Genomic DNA, 20329 nt, shown 5'->3' with positions numbered 1-20329 from the left:
AACACAACACTACATAATGAGAGACCTAAGACAACAACATAGCAAGGCAGCAACACATGACAACACAACACTACATAATGAGAGACCTGAGACAACAACATAGCAAGGCAGCAACACATGACAACACAACACTACATAATGAGAGACCCAAGACAACAACATAGCAAGGCAGCAACACATGACAACACAACACTACATAATGAGAGACCTGAGACAACAACATAGCAAGGCAGCAACACATGACAACACAACACTACATAATGAGAGACCTAAGACAACAACATAGCAAGGCAGCAACACATGACAACACAACACTACATAATGAGAGACCTGAGACAACAACATAGCAAGGCAGCAACACATGACAACACAACACTACATAATGAGAGACCCAAGACAACAACATAGCAAGGCAGCAACACATGACAACACAACACTACATAATGAGAGACCTGAGACAACAACATAGCAAGGCAGCAACACATGACAACACAACACTACATAATGAGAGACCTGAGACAACAACATAGCAAGGCAGCAACACATGACAACACAACACTACATAATGAGAGACCTAAGACAACAACATAGCAAGGCAGCAACACATGACAACACAACACTACATAATGAGAGACCTGAGACAACAACATAGCAAGGCAGCAACACATGACAACACAACACTACATAATGAGAGACCTGAGACAACAACATAGCAAGGCAGCAACACATGACAACACAACACTACATAATGAGAGACCTGAGACAACAACATAGCAAGGCAGCAACACATGACAACACAACACTACATAATGAGAGACCTGAGACAACAACATAGCAAGGCAGCAACACATGACAACACAACACTACATAATGAGAGACCTGAGACAACAACATAGCAAGGCAGCAACACATCACAACACAACACTACATAATGAGAGACCTAAGACAACAACATAGCAAGGCAGCAACACATCACAACACAACACTACATAATGAGAGACCTAAGACAACAACATAGCAAGGCAGCAACACATCACAACACAACACTACATAATGAGAGACCTGAGACAACAACATAGCAAGGCAGCAACACATGACAACACAACACTACATAATGAGAGACCTGAGACAACAACATAGCAAGGCAGCAACACATGACAACACAACACTACATAATGAGAGACCTAAGACAACAACATAGCAAGGCAGCAACACATGACAACACAACACTACATAATGAGAGACCTAAGACAACAACATAGCAAGGCAGCAACACATGACAACACAACACTACATAATGAGAGACCTAAGACAACAACATAGCAAGGCAGCAACACATGACAACACAACACTACATAATGAGAGACCTGAGACAACAACATAGCAAGGCAGCAACACATGACAACACAACACTACATAATGAGAGACCTAAGACAACAACATAGCAAGGCAGCAACACATGACAACACAACACTACATAATGAGAGACCTAAGACAACAACATAGCAAGGCAGCAACACATGACAACACAACACTACATAATGAGAGACCTGAGACAACAACATAGCAAGGCAGCAACACATGACAACACAACACTACATAATGAGAGACCTGAGACAACAACATAGCAAGGCAGCAACACATGACAACACAACACTACATAATGAGAGACCTAAGACAACAACATAGCAAGGCAGCAACACATGACAACACAACACTACATAATGAGAGACCTAAGACAACAACATAGCAAGGCAGCAACACATGACAACACAACACTACATAATGAGAGACCTAAGACAACAACATAGCAAGGCAGCAACACATGACAACACAACACTACATAATGAGAGACCTAAGACAACAACATAGCAAGGCAGCAACACATGACAACACAACACTACATAATGAGAGACCTGAGACAACAACATAGCAAGGCAGCAACACATGACAACACAACACTACATAATGAGAGACCTAAGACAACAACATAGCAAGGCAGCAACACATGACAACACAACACTACATAATGAGAGACCTGAGACAACAACATAGCAAGGCAGCAACACATGACAACACAACACTACATAATGAGAGACCCAAGACAACAACATAGCAAGGCAGCAACACATGACAACACAACACTACATAATGAGAGACCTGAGACAACAACATAGCAAGGCAGCAACACATGACAACACAACACTACATAATGAGAGACCTAAGACAACAACATAGCAAGGCAGCAACACATGACAACACAACACTACATAATGAGAGACCTGAGACAACAACATAGCAAGGCAGCAACACATGACAACACAACACTACATAATGAGAGACCCAAGACAACAACATAGCAAGGCAGCAACACATGACAACACAACACTACATAATGAGAGACCTGAGACAACAACATAGCAAGGCAGCAACACATGACAACACAACACTACATAATGAGAGACCTGAGACAACAACATAGCAAGGCAGCAACACATGACAACACAACACTACATAATGAGAGACCTAAGACAACAACATAGCAAGGCAGCAACACATGACAACACAACACTACATAATGAGAGACCTGAGACAACAACATAGCAAGGCAGCAACACATGACAACACAACACTACATAATGAGAGACCTGAGACAACAACATAGCAAGGCAGCAACACATGACAACACAACACTACATAATGAGAGACCTGAGACAACAACATAGCAAGGCAGCAACACATGACAACACAACACTACATAATGAGAGACCTGAGACAACAACATAGCAAGGCAGCAACACATGACAACACAACACTACATAATGAGAGACCTGAGACAACAACATAGCAAGGCAGCAACACATGACAACACAACACTACATAATGAGAGACCTAAGACAACAACATAGCAAGGCAGCAACACATGACAACACAACACTACATAATGAGAGACCTAAGACAACAACATAGCAAGGCAGCAACACATGACAACACAACACTACATAATGAGAGACCTAAGACAACAACATAGCAAGGCAGCAACACATCACAACACAACACTACATAATGAGAGACCTGAGACAACAACATAGCAAGGCAGCAACACATGACAACACAACACTACATAATGAGAGACCTAAGACAACAACATAGCAAGGCAGCAACACATGACAACACAACACTACATAATGAGAGACCTGAGACAACAACATAGCAAGGCAGCAACACATGACAACACAAGACTACATAATGAGAGACCTGAGACAACAACATAGCAAGGCAGCAACACATGACAACACAACACTACATAATGAGAGACCTAAGACAACAACATAGCAAGGCAGCAACACATGACAACACAACACTACATAATGAGAGACCTAAGACAACAACATAGCAAGGCAGCAACACATGACAACACAACACTACATAATGAGAGACCTAAGACAACAACATAGCAAGGCAGCAACACATGACAACACAACACTACATAATGAGAGACCTAAGACAACAACATAGCAAGGCAGCAACACATGACAACACAACACTACATAATGAGAGACCTGAGACAACAACATAGCAAGGCAGCAACACATGACAACACAACACTACATAATGAGAGACCTAAGACAACAACATAGCAAGGCAGCAACACATGACAACACAACACTACATAATGAGAGACCTGAGACAACAACATAGCAAGGCAGCAACACATGACAACACAACACTACATAATGAGAGACCCAAGACAACAACATAGCAAGGCAGCAACACATGACAACACAACACTACATAATGAGAGACCTGAGACAACAACATAGCAAGGCAGCAACACATGACAACACAACACTACATAATGAGAGACCTAAGACAACAACATAGCAAGGCAGCAACACATGACAACACAACACTACATAATGAGAGACCTGAGACAACAACATAGCAAGGCAGCAACACATGACAACACAACACTACATAATGAGAGACCCAAGACAACAACATAGCAAGGCAGCAACACATGACAACACAACACTACATAATGAGAGACCTGAGACAACAACATAGCAAGGCAGCAACACATGACAACACAACACTACATAATGAGAGACCTGAGACAACAACATAGCAAGGCAGCAACACATGACAACACAACACTACATAATGAGAGACCTGAGACAACAACATAGCAAGGCAGCAACACATGACAACACAACACTACATAATGAGAGACCTGAGACAACAACATAGCAAGGCAGCAACACATGACAACACAACACTACATAATGAGAGACCTGAGACAACAACATAGCAAGGCAGCAACACATGACAACACAACACTACATAATGAGAGACCTGAGACAACAACATAGCAAGGCAGCAACACATGACAACACAACACTACATAATGAGAGACCTGAGACAACAACATAGAAAGGCAGCAACACATGACAACACAACACTACATAATGAGAGACCTAAGACAACAACATAGCAAGGCAGCAACACATGACAACACAACACTACATAATGAGAGACCTAAGACAACAACATAGCAAGGCAGCAACACATCACAACACAACACTACATAATGAGAGACCTAAGACAACAACATAGCAAGGCAGCAACACATGACAACACAACACTACATAATGAGAGACCTAAGACAACAACATAGCAAGGCAGCAACACATGACAACACAACACTACATAATGAGAGACCTAAGACAACAACATAGCAAGGCAGCAACACATGACAACACAACACTACATAATGAGAGACCTAAGAAAACAACATAGCAAGGCAGCAACACATCACAACACAACACTACATAATGAGAGACCTAAGACAACAACATAGCAAGGCAGCAACACATCACAACACAACACTACATAATGAGAGACCTAAGACAACAACATAGCAAGGCAGCAACACATCACAACACAACACTACATAATGAGAGACCTAAGACAACAACATAGCAAGGCAGCAACACATCACAACACAACACTACATAATGAGAGACCTAAGACAACAACATAGCAAGGCAGCAACACATCACAACACAACACTACATAATGAGAGACCTAAGACAACAACATAGCAAGGCAGCAACACATGACAACACAGGATGGTAGCAACACAACATAACAACAACATGGTAGCAACACAACATGGTAGCAGCACAAACATGGTACAAACATTATTGGGCACAGACAACAGCACAAAGGTCAAGAAGGTAGAGACAACAATACATCATGCAAAGCAGCCACAACTGTCAGTAAGAGTGTCCATGATTGAGTCTTTGAATGAAGAGATTTAGATAAAACTGTCCAGTGTGAGTGTTTGTTGCAGCTCATTCCAGTCGCTAGCTACAGAAAACTGAAAAGAGGAGCAACCCAGCGATGTGTTTGCTTTGGGGAACTTTAACAGAATATGACTGGCAGAACGGGTGTTGTATGTGGAGGATGAGGGCTGCAGTAGATATCTCAGATAGGGGGGGAGTGAGGCCTAAGAGGGTTTTACAAATAAGCATCAACCAGTGGGTCTTGCGACAGATATACAGAGATGACCAGTTTACAGAGGAGTATAGAGTGCAGTGCAGTGTTATATGAGGAGCACTGGTGACAAATTTGATGGCCGAATGGTACAGAATATCTATCCACGCGAGAACACCCTTACCTGCCGATCTATAAATGATGTCTCTGTAATCTAGCATGGGTAGGATCATCATCAATCCGGGTTAGTTTGGCAGCTGGGGTGAAAGGAGAGCGATTACGATAGAGGAAACCAAGTCTAGATTTAACTTTAGCCTGCAGCTTTGATATGTGCTGAGAGAAGGACAGTGCACCGTCTAGACATACTCCCAAGTACTTGTATGAGGTGACTACCTCACAGAGGTAGTAATAACACCTGTGGGAGGAGGGGAATTCTTCTTACCAAACCACATGACCTTTATTTTGGAGGTGTTCTGAACCAGGTTAATGTTGGAGAAAGCTTGTTGGACACTAAGAAAGCTTTGTTGTAGAGAATGTAATACAAAATCCGGGGAGGGGCCAGCTGAGTATAAGACTATCATATGCATATAAATGGATGAGAGAGCTTCCTACTGCCTGAGCTATGTTGTTGATGCAAATTGAGAAGAGTGTGGGGCCTAGGACCGAGCCTTGGTGTACTCCCTTGGTGACAGGCAGTGGCTGAGACAGCAGATTTTCTGACTTTATACACTGCACTCTTTGAGAGAGGTAGTTAGCAAACCAGCCCAAAGACCCCTCCGAGACACCAATACTCCTTAGCCGGCCCACAAGAATGGAATGGGCTACCGTATCAAAAGCTTTGGCCAAGTCAATAAAAATAGCAGCACAATATTGCTTAGAATCAAGGGCAATGGTGACATCATTGAGGACCTTTAAGGTTGCAGTGACACATCCATAACCTGAGCAGAAACCAGATTCAATACCTGAGAGAATACTACAGACATCAAGAAAGTCAGTCAGTTGATTATTGACAAGTTTTTCCAACACTTTTGATAAACAGGGCAAAATAGAAATAGGCCTTTTTTAATTTTTAAATTTCACCTTTATTAGACTAGGCAAGTCAGTTAAGAATCACAGGACAATTACTTTCCAATAAGGAGAAGTTATTAGAAACATAGCTACTGTGCACACGCAGAATAATAATAATTTGATTTAACTAGGCAAGTCAGTTAAAAACAAATCCTTATTTACAATGACAGCCTACCGGGGAATAGCCTTGTTCAGGGGCAGAAGGACAGATTTTTAACAGCTTGGGGATTTGATCCAGCAACCTTTCAGTCACTGGCCCAACACTCTAACCACTGCCGCCCCAGTTAATCCAGTGCAGAGTTAACACTGAAGGATTCCATTGTAAATCCACAGACTGTGGCTCCCCCTTGACTCACCCTTTTACCCCTTTCCTTTCCCTCTGTCCCTTCATCCCTCCTCCCCTTCATGGGTGACACACAAACACAATGTCCCTGAGCAGTGTTTCTCAGCTTTAGAACTTCCCATGAAAAGCAGAATTAAGAGGAGGAGGAAGAGTAAGATAGCTTATATGACTAAAATTCAAGGGACAATCTACCGATAGTCTTCAAACAGTACTTTAATCTCACAGAATTAGTACTTTTGATGGTTCAGAGATTGTATGCCAGATTTGACTGAGACTTTTTGTTCTGAGATGTGTCTAGAAGAACCGGTAAGTCAGAAATGTGTTTGTGCTGGAACAGAACACACATTCCCTAGGAAAGGCCAGAGAGCACAGCAAAAAAACAACTCAGAGAGACCACATGTAACTCTCCCTCTCACTGTTACTGTGTGGGACTGATCCTAGTCCCTGAACGCTGGGCAACCTCTCTGACCGGATTTGAAGCGTTTGCGTTGTAGGGCGGAGAGACAGTGGTTGTCTTAATCATGTCCTAACTCACCCCGGTCTTAGTCACTTCTCCTTGGAAGCTCAGTCAACAACATTCTTCAGTTCTCTCAAACAAACTCTTAGACCGAACAAAAGTCTTCCCATACACACAACGAAGCTCAGCTGAATGTCAGCCACTGCCACTCTCACACACAGTTAAGAAGTGGTGTTCTGTACCCACATCCAGTTAGGCTACTTTCAGCTACGAGGTACTGAAGGTAAAGTCATGAAAGAAAGACCGACAGATCTGCACACTGCTGAATGCCTCTGCAGTTCATCAAGGGGTGAATCATAACTCCCACTTAAGTTGAATTTTGACTGTCAATGACATCAATGCGTGTCTAAGTTACATTTGAAACTCAAGTGGAAATGATGATTCAAGCCTGGACATTGCAGTCGATGAACAGCCGCAGCATTCAGCAGTGTGCTGGGGTCTACTTTGCTTTCACCACGCTCTCTCTCACACAAATACACACAGATGTCGATAGAACACACTCAGCTCATTGGGTTGTCTATGAATCAAACACACACACCGTTGAGGACGGCTCAAAGCAGGAATGTCTGTGTGTGTTTTGTCATAGATGTGTCGTTAAAACATGTCAATTCTACCAGTGTGCAGCTGCATGCACTGAGCTCTCTCCCGCTATGTTTCCTGTTTCCCTTCCTGGCATGCAATTAAACATCCTATTTTGTACATTGGGAAAACAGACAATACAGGAACACCAGTAATTTTTTAAATCATGTCAGCAGTTTATTGGAAGCCATGGGAATCACCATGGTAACACTTAGGAGACAAACTAACAGAGAGAGAATGTTAAAGAAACACACTGGTAATGTTTGTGAAATCTGTTTACAATAACAGTCATGCTCAAAGTTAGTCATTCAAATGCCTACATACTGTAGTCCTACAGCAATATTACCCAGCATCTACGTTCTATATGTTCTAGATTATTCATATTTACATTTCTGCCTGTCTAGGATTTCTGACTCTGTTTTAATGCAACACACAGCCTCTTTTAAAGCTCGATAGAGACAGATAGGATTGTTGGTCAAATTTGATCCACACACAGTTCTTTGAGAAGACTAGCTATATACTTGACTGTGTGTTTTGGGTCCTGAATCGTGGGGCCCATGGGCTATAGTTCAGGTACTCAGTCTGATGGGTTAGCCAACTCTGTAAAGTCACACATTTAAAAACAACTCAGAAAACACCCATTAGATTTCATAGTGATCATCTAAATATGGTCATTTATACCAGCTAGCAACTGGTCTGGATACAGTCACAACAGCCGCCCTGAGTAAAAATAACATAATCTCAAGGACGAAATAACACTCTCAAAAAGGAAAAACAAAACAACAACGTATAAAACATTGTTTTGCATGAAAATCGCTTCAATGTCCAATCACTAATAGGCTACTGAAATTACCATCAAAGCAAATAATTGCTCTCTGAAATGACAAAAATAGATTTATTCAACAAGTGAAGCATTCAAAGTAATTTCATCTCATGTTATCAATGCATTCTCATGTGTCTGTGTCTCTGTGTGTCTAAGTTTGTGTGTCTGTGTCTATGTGTATGTTTCTCTGAGTGTTTGTGTGTCTGTGTGTGTTTGTGTGTCTCTAAGTGTCTGTGTGTGTCTGTGTCTCTGTGGAAGTGTTTGTGTCTCTGAGTGTGTGTGTCTCTGTGTGTCTGTGTCTCTGAGTGTCTGTGTCTCTGTGTGTCTGTGTTTCTGTGTGTGTTTGTGTGTGTCTGTCTACTGTATGCATGTTTCTTTGTCTAATTATCTGTCAACATGTACGGTGCAGTTCAGAGGGAGTTCAGAGGGAGTCCACAGAAGGCAGGTCAGAGGTGAACAGCTCCTTGTATAGAGGAGGGAAGACAGAGTGGACGGTGAGCGGGTAGCGCTGGCTGAACCAGTGCAGCTTCTCCACATGAAGACTGCACAGAGACCGCAACACTGACACCTTCTGGTAGAGCTGGGGACATCACACACACACAGCTAGTCAATGACAGTTCTACACACTGTCTTGTGATGTCATAGAAGGTAAACACCAATGGAGGAAAAAGTACTAAATTGTCATACTTGAGTAAAAGTAAAGATACCTAAACAGAAAATGACTCACATAAAAGTTAAAGTCACTCAGTAAAATACTACTTGAGTAAAAGTCCAAAAGTATTAGGTTAAAAATATACTTAAGTACAAAAGTAAATGGAATTGCTCAAATGTTCTTAAGTATCAAAATTAAAAGAATAAACCATTTCAATGTCCTTATATTAAGCAAACCAGATGGCAACATAAAAACATCATTTACAGCTAGCCAGGGGCACACTCCAACACTCAGACATCATTTACAGCTAGCCAGGGGCACACTCCAACACTCAGACATCATTTACAGCTAGCCAGGGGCACACTCCAACACTCAGACATCATTTACAGCTAGCCAGGGGCACACTCCAACACTCAGACATCATTTACAAATGTAGCATTTGTGTTTAGGGAGTCCGCCAGATCAAAGGCAGTAGGGATGACCAGGGATGTTCTCTTCATAAGTGTGTGAATTGGAACATTTTCCTGTCAAAATGTAACGAGTACTTTTGGGTATCAGGGAAAATGTATGGAGTAAAAAGTACATTAACATTATTTTCTTTAGGAATGTAGTGAAGTAAAAGTAAAAGTTGACAAAAATATAATATAGTATAGTAAAGTACAGATACCCCAAAAAACTACTTAAGTTGTACTTTAAAGTATTTTTACTTATGTACTTTACACCACTGGTAACGCTCTCCACTCACTACTACGTCAAACTTGAATGCGTGAGTGTGTGTCTGTGAGTGTGTATGTGCAAGTGCCTGTGTGTGTGTGCCTGTGTGTGTGCGTGTATGTGTAAGTGACTATGTGTGTTACCTTGTGCTGAAGACTCTCCTGGTTGTCTCTGCGTAGCATGTGACTGAGGCATACCTCCAAGTCTCTTCTCATTCTATGTACTCTGCTTCTATCCTCAAGACAGGGGCGATCTACACACACACAAACAAAAATACACACAAAAAAAGATTAAAAGAGATAAAATAGAAAATGTTATACCATTAATCAGCTTATTATGTTCTATGATTTTACAGATCTATGACTTTACGGATCTATGACTTTACGGATCTATGACTTTACGGATCTATGACTTTACAGATCTATGACTTTACAGATCTATGACTTTACAGATCTATGACTTTACGGATCTATGACTATGACTTTATGGATCTATGACTTTATGGATCTATGACTTTATGGATATATGACTTTACGGATCTATGACTTTATGGATATATGACTATGACTACGGATCTATGACTTTATGGATATATGACTATGACTTTATGGATCTATGACTATGACTTTATGGATCTATGACTTTACTGATTTATGACTTTACGGATCTATGACTTTACGAATCTATGACTTTACGGATCTGTGACTTTACAGATCTATGACTTTGCTGATCTATAACTTTATTGTACTAAGATTATCTGCAGTATCATTTTACAGAATGTGTGTACATTTGTGTGTCTTACCGGGGTTAATGAGCACCAGTGAGCTGAAGAGAGCCATCTGCTGCTCAGTCAGTCTCAGGGCACACACACTGTGAGCAAAGTCAAACACCGCCACCATCAGATCACCACAGCCTGGACCAACACAGTTAGCAGAGTTAGCATCACTAAGACTAGGAAGCAATTGGAAAAGTTAATATGAGATTGTGTCCTCTGTAATTATTGGGACAGTGAAGGATTTAAAAAAATATTTTGGCTCTATACTCCAAAAGTTTGTATTTGAAGTTAAAGTTCAGAAGGTTAGACACACAAATATCATACAGCCTCCACATTAACGTAGAAGTGTTAGCAAACATATTCTATTCTTTACAATAAAAGTGACTCCAAAATGACACAAAGCATCATTTACCATTCATTTCTATTGGGCACAAAATAATCTGAAACAACCAAAACAAACAGCAAATGCATCCAATAAATGTTTTGAGCCACAAGCTTGATGTAGTCATTGTGTGCTATGAATATGGGACCAAATACTTAACGTTTTACTATTTTAATACACATATATGTGAATTTGTCCCAATCATTTTGGTCCCCTAAAATGGGCGTGCTATGTACCCTCAAATTAAAGAGGACAGTCTGCACTTTTAACTCAGTCATGGTTTGATTTCAAATCCAAACTTTTGGAGTATAGAGCCATAAGAATAAACAATACTTTACTTTCCCAATAATTATGGAGGGCAGTGTAGCATCCATCCAACAGCTAAGACTAGGAACCAATGGACTAACCCAGAGACTTGAAAAGTTCACTGTAGCATCCATCCAACAGCTAAGACTAGGAACCAATGGACTAACCCAGAGACTTGAAAAGTTCACTGTAGCATCCATTCAACAGCTAAGACTAGGAACCAATGGACTAACCCAGAGACTTGAAAAGTTCACTGTAGCATCCATTCAACAGCTAAGACTAGGAACCAATGGACTAACCCAGAGACTTGAAAAGTTCACTGTAGCATCCATCCAACAGCTAAGACTAGGAACCAATGGACTAACCCAGAGACTTGAAAATTTCACTGTAGCATCCATTCAACAGCTAAGACTAGGAACCAATGGACTAACCCAGAGACTTGAAAAGTTCACTGTAGCATCCATTCAACAGCTAAGACTAGGAACCAATGGACTAACCCAGAGACTTGAAAAGTTCACTGTAGCATCCATTCAACAGCTAAGACTAGGAACCAATGGACTAACCCAGAGACTTGAAAAGTTCACTGTAGCATCCATTCAACAGCTAAGACTAGGAACCAATGGACTAACCCAGAGACTTGAAAAGTTCACTGTAGCATCCATTCAACAGCTAAGACTAGGAACCAATGGACTAACCCAGAGACTTGAAAAGTTCACTGTAGCATCCATTCAACAGCTAAGACTAGGAACCAATGGACTAACCCAGAGACTTGAAAAGTTCACTGTAGCATCCATTCAACAGCTAAGACTAGGAACCAATGGACTAACCCAGAGACTTGAAAAGTTCACTGTAGCATCCATTCAACAGCTAAGACTAGGAACCAATGGACTAACCCAGAGACTTGAAAAGTTCAGTGCTGCCAAACTTCCCATCGAAGAAGACGGTGCTGTTCTCTGTGTTAAAACACCTGCTCATTCTAACCAGAACCACCTCCATCGATCCTGACAGAGAGAGATGGAGGGGAGAGAGAGAGAGAGAGAGGGTCAAGAATGTTTAATAATGGCAATGTGCACTTCTTACAGGAAGACTTTTCTTGAGAGAGGACAGTGTAGTAAGTAGTGATTGACAGGTGGATTCGGCTCACCAGTCTTGAGCAGGGTGATCTGGTCGTTCTGTCCAAGCCCACGGAACCCTGGGATGCGTTTGGCAAACTCCACCACGTACTGTACCGCTTCAGTCAGCCTCACGGCACAGTGCTGCCACATCTCATCTACTGACTGGAGACAGGGAGGGAGGGAGGGAGGGAGGGAGGGAGGGAGGGAGGGAGGGAGGGAGGGAGGGAGGGAGGGAGGGAGGGAGACAAGAGAAAAAGAGAGGTGTGAGGGGAGAGGGAATTCCAAAAAGAGGTGAAAAGGAGAAGAGAGAAACAAGATGTCTTCACATCTGGGGCGGCAGATAGCCTAGTGGATAGAGCGTTGTACTAGTAACTGAAAGGTTGCAAGATCAAGTCCCCGAGCTGACTAGGTAAAAATCTGTTCCTAGGCCGTCATTGAAAATGAGAATTTGTTCTTAACTGACTAGTTAAATAAAGGTCAAATAAAAAATAAAATGAAAAACTTGATTTCAGGGGTCAGACTTCTTTTAACTTATTAATGAAACTGTTATTTATTACTGATGACTGACTGAGGATTTATAAGAGACCAGTGATGTGTTGGTACAGTACCTTGCTCTGGTAGGCATGGATCTCCTCTCTGCTGAACAACTTCCATCTCAGAGCCTGTAGTTCCTCTAGTCTGAACTGACTGGTGTCCCTATGGGACCGCACGACACTGTCACACAGCTCCTCTATGTGTAGCAGGGAGGGGCGGTAAGGGCAGTAGGGGTCTTCTGGGTCAAACGGTCTAATTCCCATCCCTATCGTCTGGTCAGGAGACGACTGACGGGAGTCGAACCCTGAAGAAGACGGAGTGAGAAGGAGGAAGGGCTAATAGATATTAAACAGTGCTGGTCTGATGATGTGTTCGAGTGTGTGTACAGTATGTATCCACTGCCTTACCTCTTTCGTCTGAGTGCCCACTACCAGGAGACACACAGGAGCCCTGGTAGGCCAGACCTGGAGCTTGGGACTCGCCTGGGGAGCACACCAGGTAGGGGAGCACATCTGTCGGGCAGGGGGGCAGCTCTGGCTCTCCAGGGAAGGAGTAGGCCGGAGCCGGGGCCTGGAGCAGGTGGGGTGTCCGGAAACGGCATGCCTTGCTGGGGTAGGGCAGGGCGGGCTGGGCCTCTGCCTGGAGATGCTGCTGCTGCTGCTGACGGTGTCTCTCCACCTCGGCACGCAGAGACTCCCGCTGACGTTTCGACATCCGACCAAACTTCACCGCTGGGGAAACAAAAACAGTTTGTGGTGGAGATGAGTTGAATTACCCTCATTTAAAGTTAAATAAAATATATTTTTTTAAGTAAAGTGATTTAAAAGTGTGTATTTATTCAACATTTACTTTACCAGGAGACATCTTTTTTTATGTGTGTGCGTGTCTCACCATCCCGGCTCATGCCCTGGGTCACACACTTCTGCAGTCGGCAGCTCTGGCAGCGGTTGCGGCTGGCTCTGTCTATAGGACAGTTACTCTGTCTGGAACAGGAGTAGGACACGGACGGCAGCTGGCTACGCCGGAAAAAACCCTGAGGGGGAGAGAAGACCATTGACATAACCAATGAAACCCCTGGAAATAAGTCCACACAGTTGACCACACAGTTTGTTATGTCTGCTTGGTCAGAGAGAAATCAGGTGTGTAGTGCTGCAGTCTCACCTTGCAGCCCTCGCAGGTGATGACTCCATAGTGAACTCCTGATGATTTATCACCACAGATCTTACAGGGAATCACCTCAATCTGAGCTACACACACAATAACACACACATTACAGTTCACACACATTACAGTTAACAGTAACACAATACAGTTAACACACACATTACAGTTCACAGTAACACAATACAGTTAACACACACACATTACAGTTAACACACACACATTACAGTTCACAGTAACACAAACACCTGTGGACTACGTTGGCCAGAAGAGCCAATGTAGCCAATGTCCAAACCCAGATCTTTCAGAACTACAGTGTGAGCCCATTCAGAACTGTCTATAAGGGAGACTTAGGGGGACTTAGGGAGACTTAGGGAGACTTAGGGAGACTTAGGGAGACTTAGGGAGACTTAGGGAGACTTAGGGGGACTTAGGGGGACTTAGGGAGACTTAGGGAGACTTAGGGAGACTTAGGGAGACTTAGGGAGACTTAGGGGAGAAGAGAAAGTGAAATATAGATGATGGTAAAGAGAATTGAGGGCAGGAAGGGGAAAGAGAAACCTAGACTGCAGAGAGGTAACATTAACACAAAATCAGAAAGTTGGTTGACCACACAAATATGGAGTGGAAAACGGGTTTTTGGTCTGTGTATGTGACACCTGATTACGTGACACCTGCGTTGTGTGTGTTCAGCAGGTATGTCAGTATATCTATCCCACTGAGGTTTGACCATTCCCCTAACAAATCAACAACACTTCACATGAACACACACACACACACAAACACACACACACGCAGCTTTGCAACAATAATACGGGCTTGTTAAAAAGAGACAGTTTGCTTGGTTGTCATCAAACTTTGCAATCAGAGTGAAAGAATGAACATTCTGTTTTCCTCTCATTAGCATTTCTTACATTGTTAAAAATGAACCGAATGACATCAAATACACAGCGACAGACAGAAGAGACAACAGTAGAGGGGGAATATTTGCGAATGGAGAGAGGAAGAGGAGGTGAAGGTGTCAACCTCAGTCTTTTCAAGTGGTTAACTGGCTTCTCTTTTGCTCTGACTATCCTTCTTTCATCTCACCTCTCGCTCTCTCCATCCCTCTCTCTCTATCTGTCTCATAAAGGATAGTGCTGCCAGTAATAGAGTCTTTCATCTTGGTTGACACTGTCAGGAATGTCCATCCCCCCCACCCCCCACCCTCTTCCTCCCCCCTCCTCATCATTCAACAAATCATACATTATTACATTCAGAACATATGAAAATAAATACGCTATTCTGTCGTGATTTTAGAGTTCGGGAAGAGTGTTTGTCTTTCTTTGTGTTGGTGTGTGTAAGTTAGTTTGTCAAGCGATGAGACAATCCCTTGTGTTTACAGTACAGCATTTAATTGTGTGAAATGTGTGTGTCAGTGTGTCAAGTGTTTGTGCCCTCTTTTCAGGTGCCACAGGAATCTCCCAGAGGCCGTAAGAGAGGGCAGTCTGCGGTGAAACTGAGAAACCCCCTGCACATCTAATATAATACACACTAAACTGAACATCTGATATAATACACACTAAACTGCACATCTGATATAATACACACTAAACTGAACATCTGATATAATACACACTAAACTGCACATCTGATAGAATACACACTAAACTGCACATCTGATATAATACACACTAAACTGCACATCTGATATAATACACACTAAACTGAACATCTGATATAATACACACTAAACTGCACATCTGATATAATACACACTAAACTGCACATCTGATAGAATACACACTAAACTGCACATCTGATATAATACACACTAAACTGCACATCTGATAGAATACACACTATACTGCACATCTGATATAATACACACTAAACTGCACATCTGATATAATACACACTAAACTGCACATCTGATAGAATACACACTATACTGCACATCTGATATAATACACACTAAACTGCACATCTGATAGAATACACACTATACTGCACATCTGATATAATACACACTAAACTGCACATCTGATAGAATACACACTAAACTGCACATCTGATATAATACACACTAAACTGCACATCTGATAGAATACACACTATACTGCACATCTGAAAAGAGTAACAAACTATAACCCTAAAGACTGCATGCATGGTATTGTCTATATGCAGTAAAACAGCTGAACAACACTTCATGAAAACTGACTAATTGTGTGAGAATGTTAATGGGAAAGTGGATAGACAGAATGGATGGGTGGGTAGATAAAACAAGTAGAGTGACTGCCTGCAAAACTGTATAGAGAGAGAGCTAAAGAGAGAGAGAGAGTGTCAGTGGTCTCTGTTTTTTTCTCTCTCAGTTCTGATTCTCAACCTCAAACAACAGGAAACCAACCTGACCCACAATCTTTCACTGTTGACGCACATACACACATGTATGCTTCTATCTTTTCCATTCATTTGGGATTGAGGACCAGTATGTACTGCAGGGCTGTATGAGGATCAGCAATACCATAGACAACATATGGTGTGGGATGTGGACTCATCTCCACATTAGATCATTGATGATTGAAAACACTTACGAATAATTTGCAACTGCCACAGCAAACTGTGTTTCCATCTCGGTCCCTATCTCTCAAACTCACCCTCTATCTCTCTATTCTCTTTCTTCATCTTATTCTGAAGCCACATTGCTGATATTGGTCGATTTCCTCTATGTGTCCTTTATTCTCATATCTCTCCACCTACACAGACCACAGGCCTCTAGATAAATCTCTCTCTCAAATATATCTATAGATCTCCATCACCTAGACCAGTCAGTGATCTTCTGTGATGTGCACAGCAGCCCTATCTTTAACTGTTACAGGCATCTTTACCCCAGGCAGTTCTATCCATCTAGTTAAGCTCAACAGCTAACCTGGCTAACAGCTAACCTGGCTAACTGCTGACCTGGCTAACAGCTAACCTGGCTAACTGCTAACCTGGCTAACAGCTAACCTGGCTCCAACTTCATCAGAGCCGTCATTTACCCAGCCTCCTTCACATCTGTTGATAGCACCAGTGGTGGTATTGCTGGAGCGGATGAGGAGCGATGGCAGCTAGCTAATATAACATGACCTCTTACACGTCTGTCTCCTCTGACTAGTCACCATGGTAGTGTCTGCTACGGCACTATGGGCCTGGGACATCCTACACACTAACAAACAGCAGCTCGTCTAGGGATGGCAGGTGGATCCATGTTACTGTTCTCAACCTTTACTTGACTTTTCAATCTCCCCTCAGTGTAGTAAATTATGATATGGTCTCGACAGTTACTGAAATGATACTATTGACACTGAGTTCTCAGTCCCCCCTCATCCCATCCCTGATCTCTTTAGCCAAACCAGCTATAGGTCAGATACAGAAAAGAGAGGGAATTACTGATCTTTATTAAGAAAGAAAAGCGGGAGAGAGAGTTGAGAGGGAGATAATAGAAGATGAGAGTAACAGTGAGTGAGAGAGACGTGACTGGTAAGGAGAGAGGGAGATAATAGAAGATGAGAGTAACAGTGAGCGAGAGAGACGTGACTCGTAAGGAGAGAGGGAGATAATAGAAGATGAGAGTAACAGTGAGCGAGAGAGACGTGACTGGTAAGGAGAGAGGGAGATAATAGAAGATGAGAGTAACAGTGAGTGAGAGAGACGTGACTGGTAAGGAGAGAGAGAGATAATAGAAGATGAGAGTAACAGTGAGTGAGAGAGACGTGACTGGTAAGGAGAGAGAGAGATAATAGAAGATGAGAGTAACAGTGAGTGAGAGAGACGTGACTGGTAAGGAGAGAGGGAGATAATAGAAGATGAGAGTAACAGTGAGTGAGAGAGACGTGACTGGTAAGGAGAGAGGGAGATAATAGAAGATGAGAGTAACAGTGAGTGAGAGAGACGTGACTGGTAAGGAGAGAGGGAGATAATAGAAGATGAGAGTAACAGTGAGTGAGAGAGACGTGACTGGTAAGGAGAGAGGGAGATAATAGAAGATGAGAGTAACAGTGAGTGAGAGAGACGTGACTGGTAAGGAGAGAGGGAGATAATAGAAGATGAGAGTAACAGTGAGTGAGAGAGACGTGACTGGTAAGGAGAGAGGGAGATAATAGAAGATGAGAGTAACAGTGAGTGAGAGAGAAGTGACTGGTAAGAAGAGAGGGAAAGTGGGGATAGCACCACTAGAGAGATAAATGTTATGCAACACTAGTCCACAGATACACATATAATCTCTATTCCCCTCCCTCATCATCTTCCCTCTCTGTCAATGAGCATCAGAAATCACCTAGGCTACAACTGGATTGCATTAGCCGCCCCGACATACAAGTACTTTGGAGTATGTCTAGACGGTGCACTCTTCTTCTCTCAGCACATATCAAAGCTGCAGGCTAAAGTTAAATCTAGACTTGGTTTCCTCTATCGTAATCGCTCCTCTTTCACCCAAGCTGCCAAACTAACCCTGATTCAGATGACCATCCTACCCATGCTAGATTACAGAGACATCATTTATAGATCGGCAGGTAAAGGTGCTCTCGAACGGCTAGATATTCTTTACCATTCGGCCATCAGATTTGCCACCAATACTCCTTAAAGGACACATCACTGCACTCTATACTCCTCTGTAAACTGGTCATCTCTGTTTACCCGTCGCAAGACCCACTGGTTGATGCTTATTTATAAAACCCTCTTAGGCCTCACTCCCCCCTATCTGAGATATCTACTGCACCCCTCATCCTCCTCATACAACACCTGTTCTGTCAGTCATATTCTGTTAAAGGTCCCCAAACCACACACATCCCTGGGTCGCTCCTCTTTTCAGTTCGCTGCAGTTAGCGACTGGAACGAGCTACAACAAACACTCAAACTGGACAGTTTTATCTCAATCTCTTCATTCAAAGACTCAGTCATGGAAACAATAAACAATAAACAAGTCAATAACATAGTAGAAAGAAAAAAAAATCTATATACATTGTGTGCAAAAGGCATGAGGAGGTAAGGCAATAAATAGGCCATAGGAGTGAATAATCACAATTTAGCAGATTAACACTGGAGTGATAAATGATCAGATGGTCATGTGCAGGTAGAGATACTGGTGTGCAAAAGAGCAGAAAGGTAAATAAAATAAAAACAGTATGGGGATGAGGTAGGTAAATTGGGTGGGCTATATACCAATGGACTATGTACAGCTGCAGCGATCGGTTAGCTGCTCAGACAGCTGATGTTTAAAGTTGGTGAGGGAGATTAAAGTCTCCAACTTCAGCGATTTTGTGTTTGTTTTGTGCTGCTACCATGTTGTTGTCATGTGTTGCTGCCTTGGGTCTCTCTTTATGTAGTGTTGTGTTGTCTCTTGTTGTGATGTGTGTTTTGTCCTATATTTATTTCTTATTTTTAATCCTCCATCCCTGTAGGAGGCCTTTTGTTGTTTGGTAGGCCATCATTGTAAATAAGAATTTGTTCAAAACTGACTTGCATTAAATAAAGGTTAAATAAAGGTTAAATAAAGGTTAAATAAAGGTTAAATTAAAAATAAATAAATTCATAACCCTTGACTTATTCCACATTTGGTTGTGTTACAACCTAAATTCAAAATGGATTAAATATAATTTATTTTCACACATCGACACACAATATCCCATATTGACAACGTGAAAATATGTTTTTAGAAATTCTAGCAATTTTGGGGGAAATGCAATACAGAAATATCTCATTTCTAGTTGAAGTCGGAAGTTTACATACACTTTAGCCAAATACATTTAAACTCAGTTTTTCAAACTTCATGACATTTAATCCTAGTAAAAATTCCCTGTCTTAGGTCAGTTAGGATCACCACTTCATTTTAAGAGTGTGAA

General features: G+C 42.1%; 1 protein-coding gene across 2 annotated transcripts in view; it reads right to left on the bottom strand.

Moving 5' to 3' along the window:
* Positions 1-8160: 8160 nt before the first annotated feature.
* Positions 8161-20329, bottom strand: part of LOC139420763 (nuclear receptor ROR-alpha A-like) — a 29904-nt gene continuing 17735 nt past the window's right edge. For both annotated transcript variants that reach the window (XM_071170985.1, XM_071170994.1), the window contains 9 exons: positions 14469-14554; positions 14199-14340; positions 13715-14038; positions 13382-13611; positions 12803-12935; positions 12552-12659; positions 10998-11108; positions 10339-10448; positions 8161-9409 (listed from right to left, as the gene is read on the bottom strand). In XM_071170985.1, coding sequence (XP_071027086.1) covers positions 9251-9409; positions 10339-10448; positions 10998-11108; positions 12552-12659; positions 12803-12935; positions 13382-13611; positions 13715-14038; positions 14199-14340; positions 14469-14554 — 1403 coding nt within the window. In that variant the 3' untranslated portion in view covers positions 8161-9250. The remainder of the gene's footprint in view (positions 9410-10338; positions 10449-10997; positions 11109-12551; positions 12660-12802; positions 12936-13381; positions 13612-13714; positions 14039-14198; positions 14341-14468; positions 14555-20329) is intronic.

The sequence above is a fragment of the Oncorhynchus clarkii genome, chromosome 2 (assembly GCF_045791955.1).
Source record: "Oncorhynchus clarkii lewisi isolate Uvic-CL-2024 chromosome 2, UVic_Ocla_1.0, whole genome shotgun sequence".
Classification (NCBI taxonomy): domain Eukaryota; kingdom Metazoa; phylum Chordata; class Actinopteri; order Salmoniformes; family Salmonidae; genus Oncorhynchus; species Oncorhynchus clarkii.
This window is presented reverse-complemented; position numbering and strand designations above follow the sequence as displayed.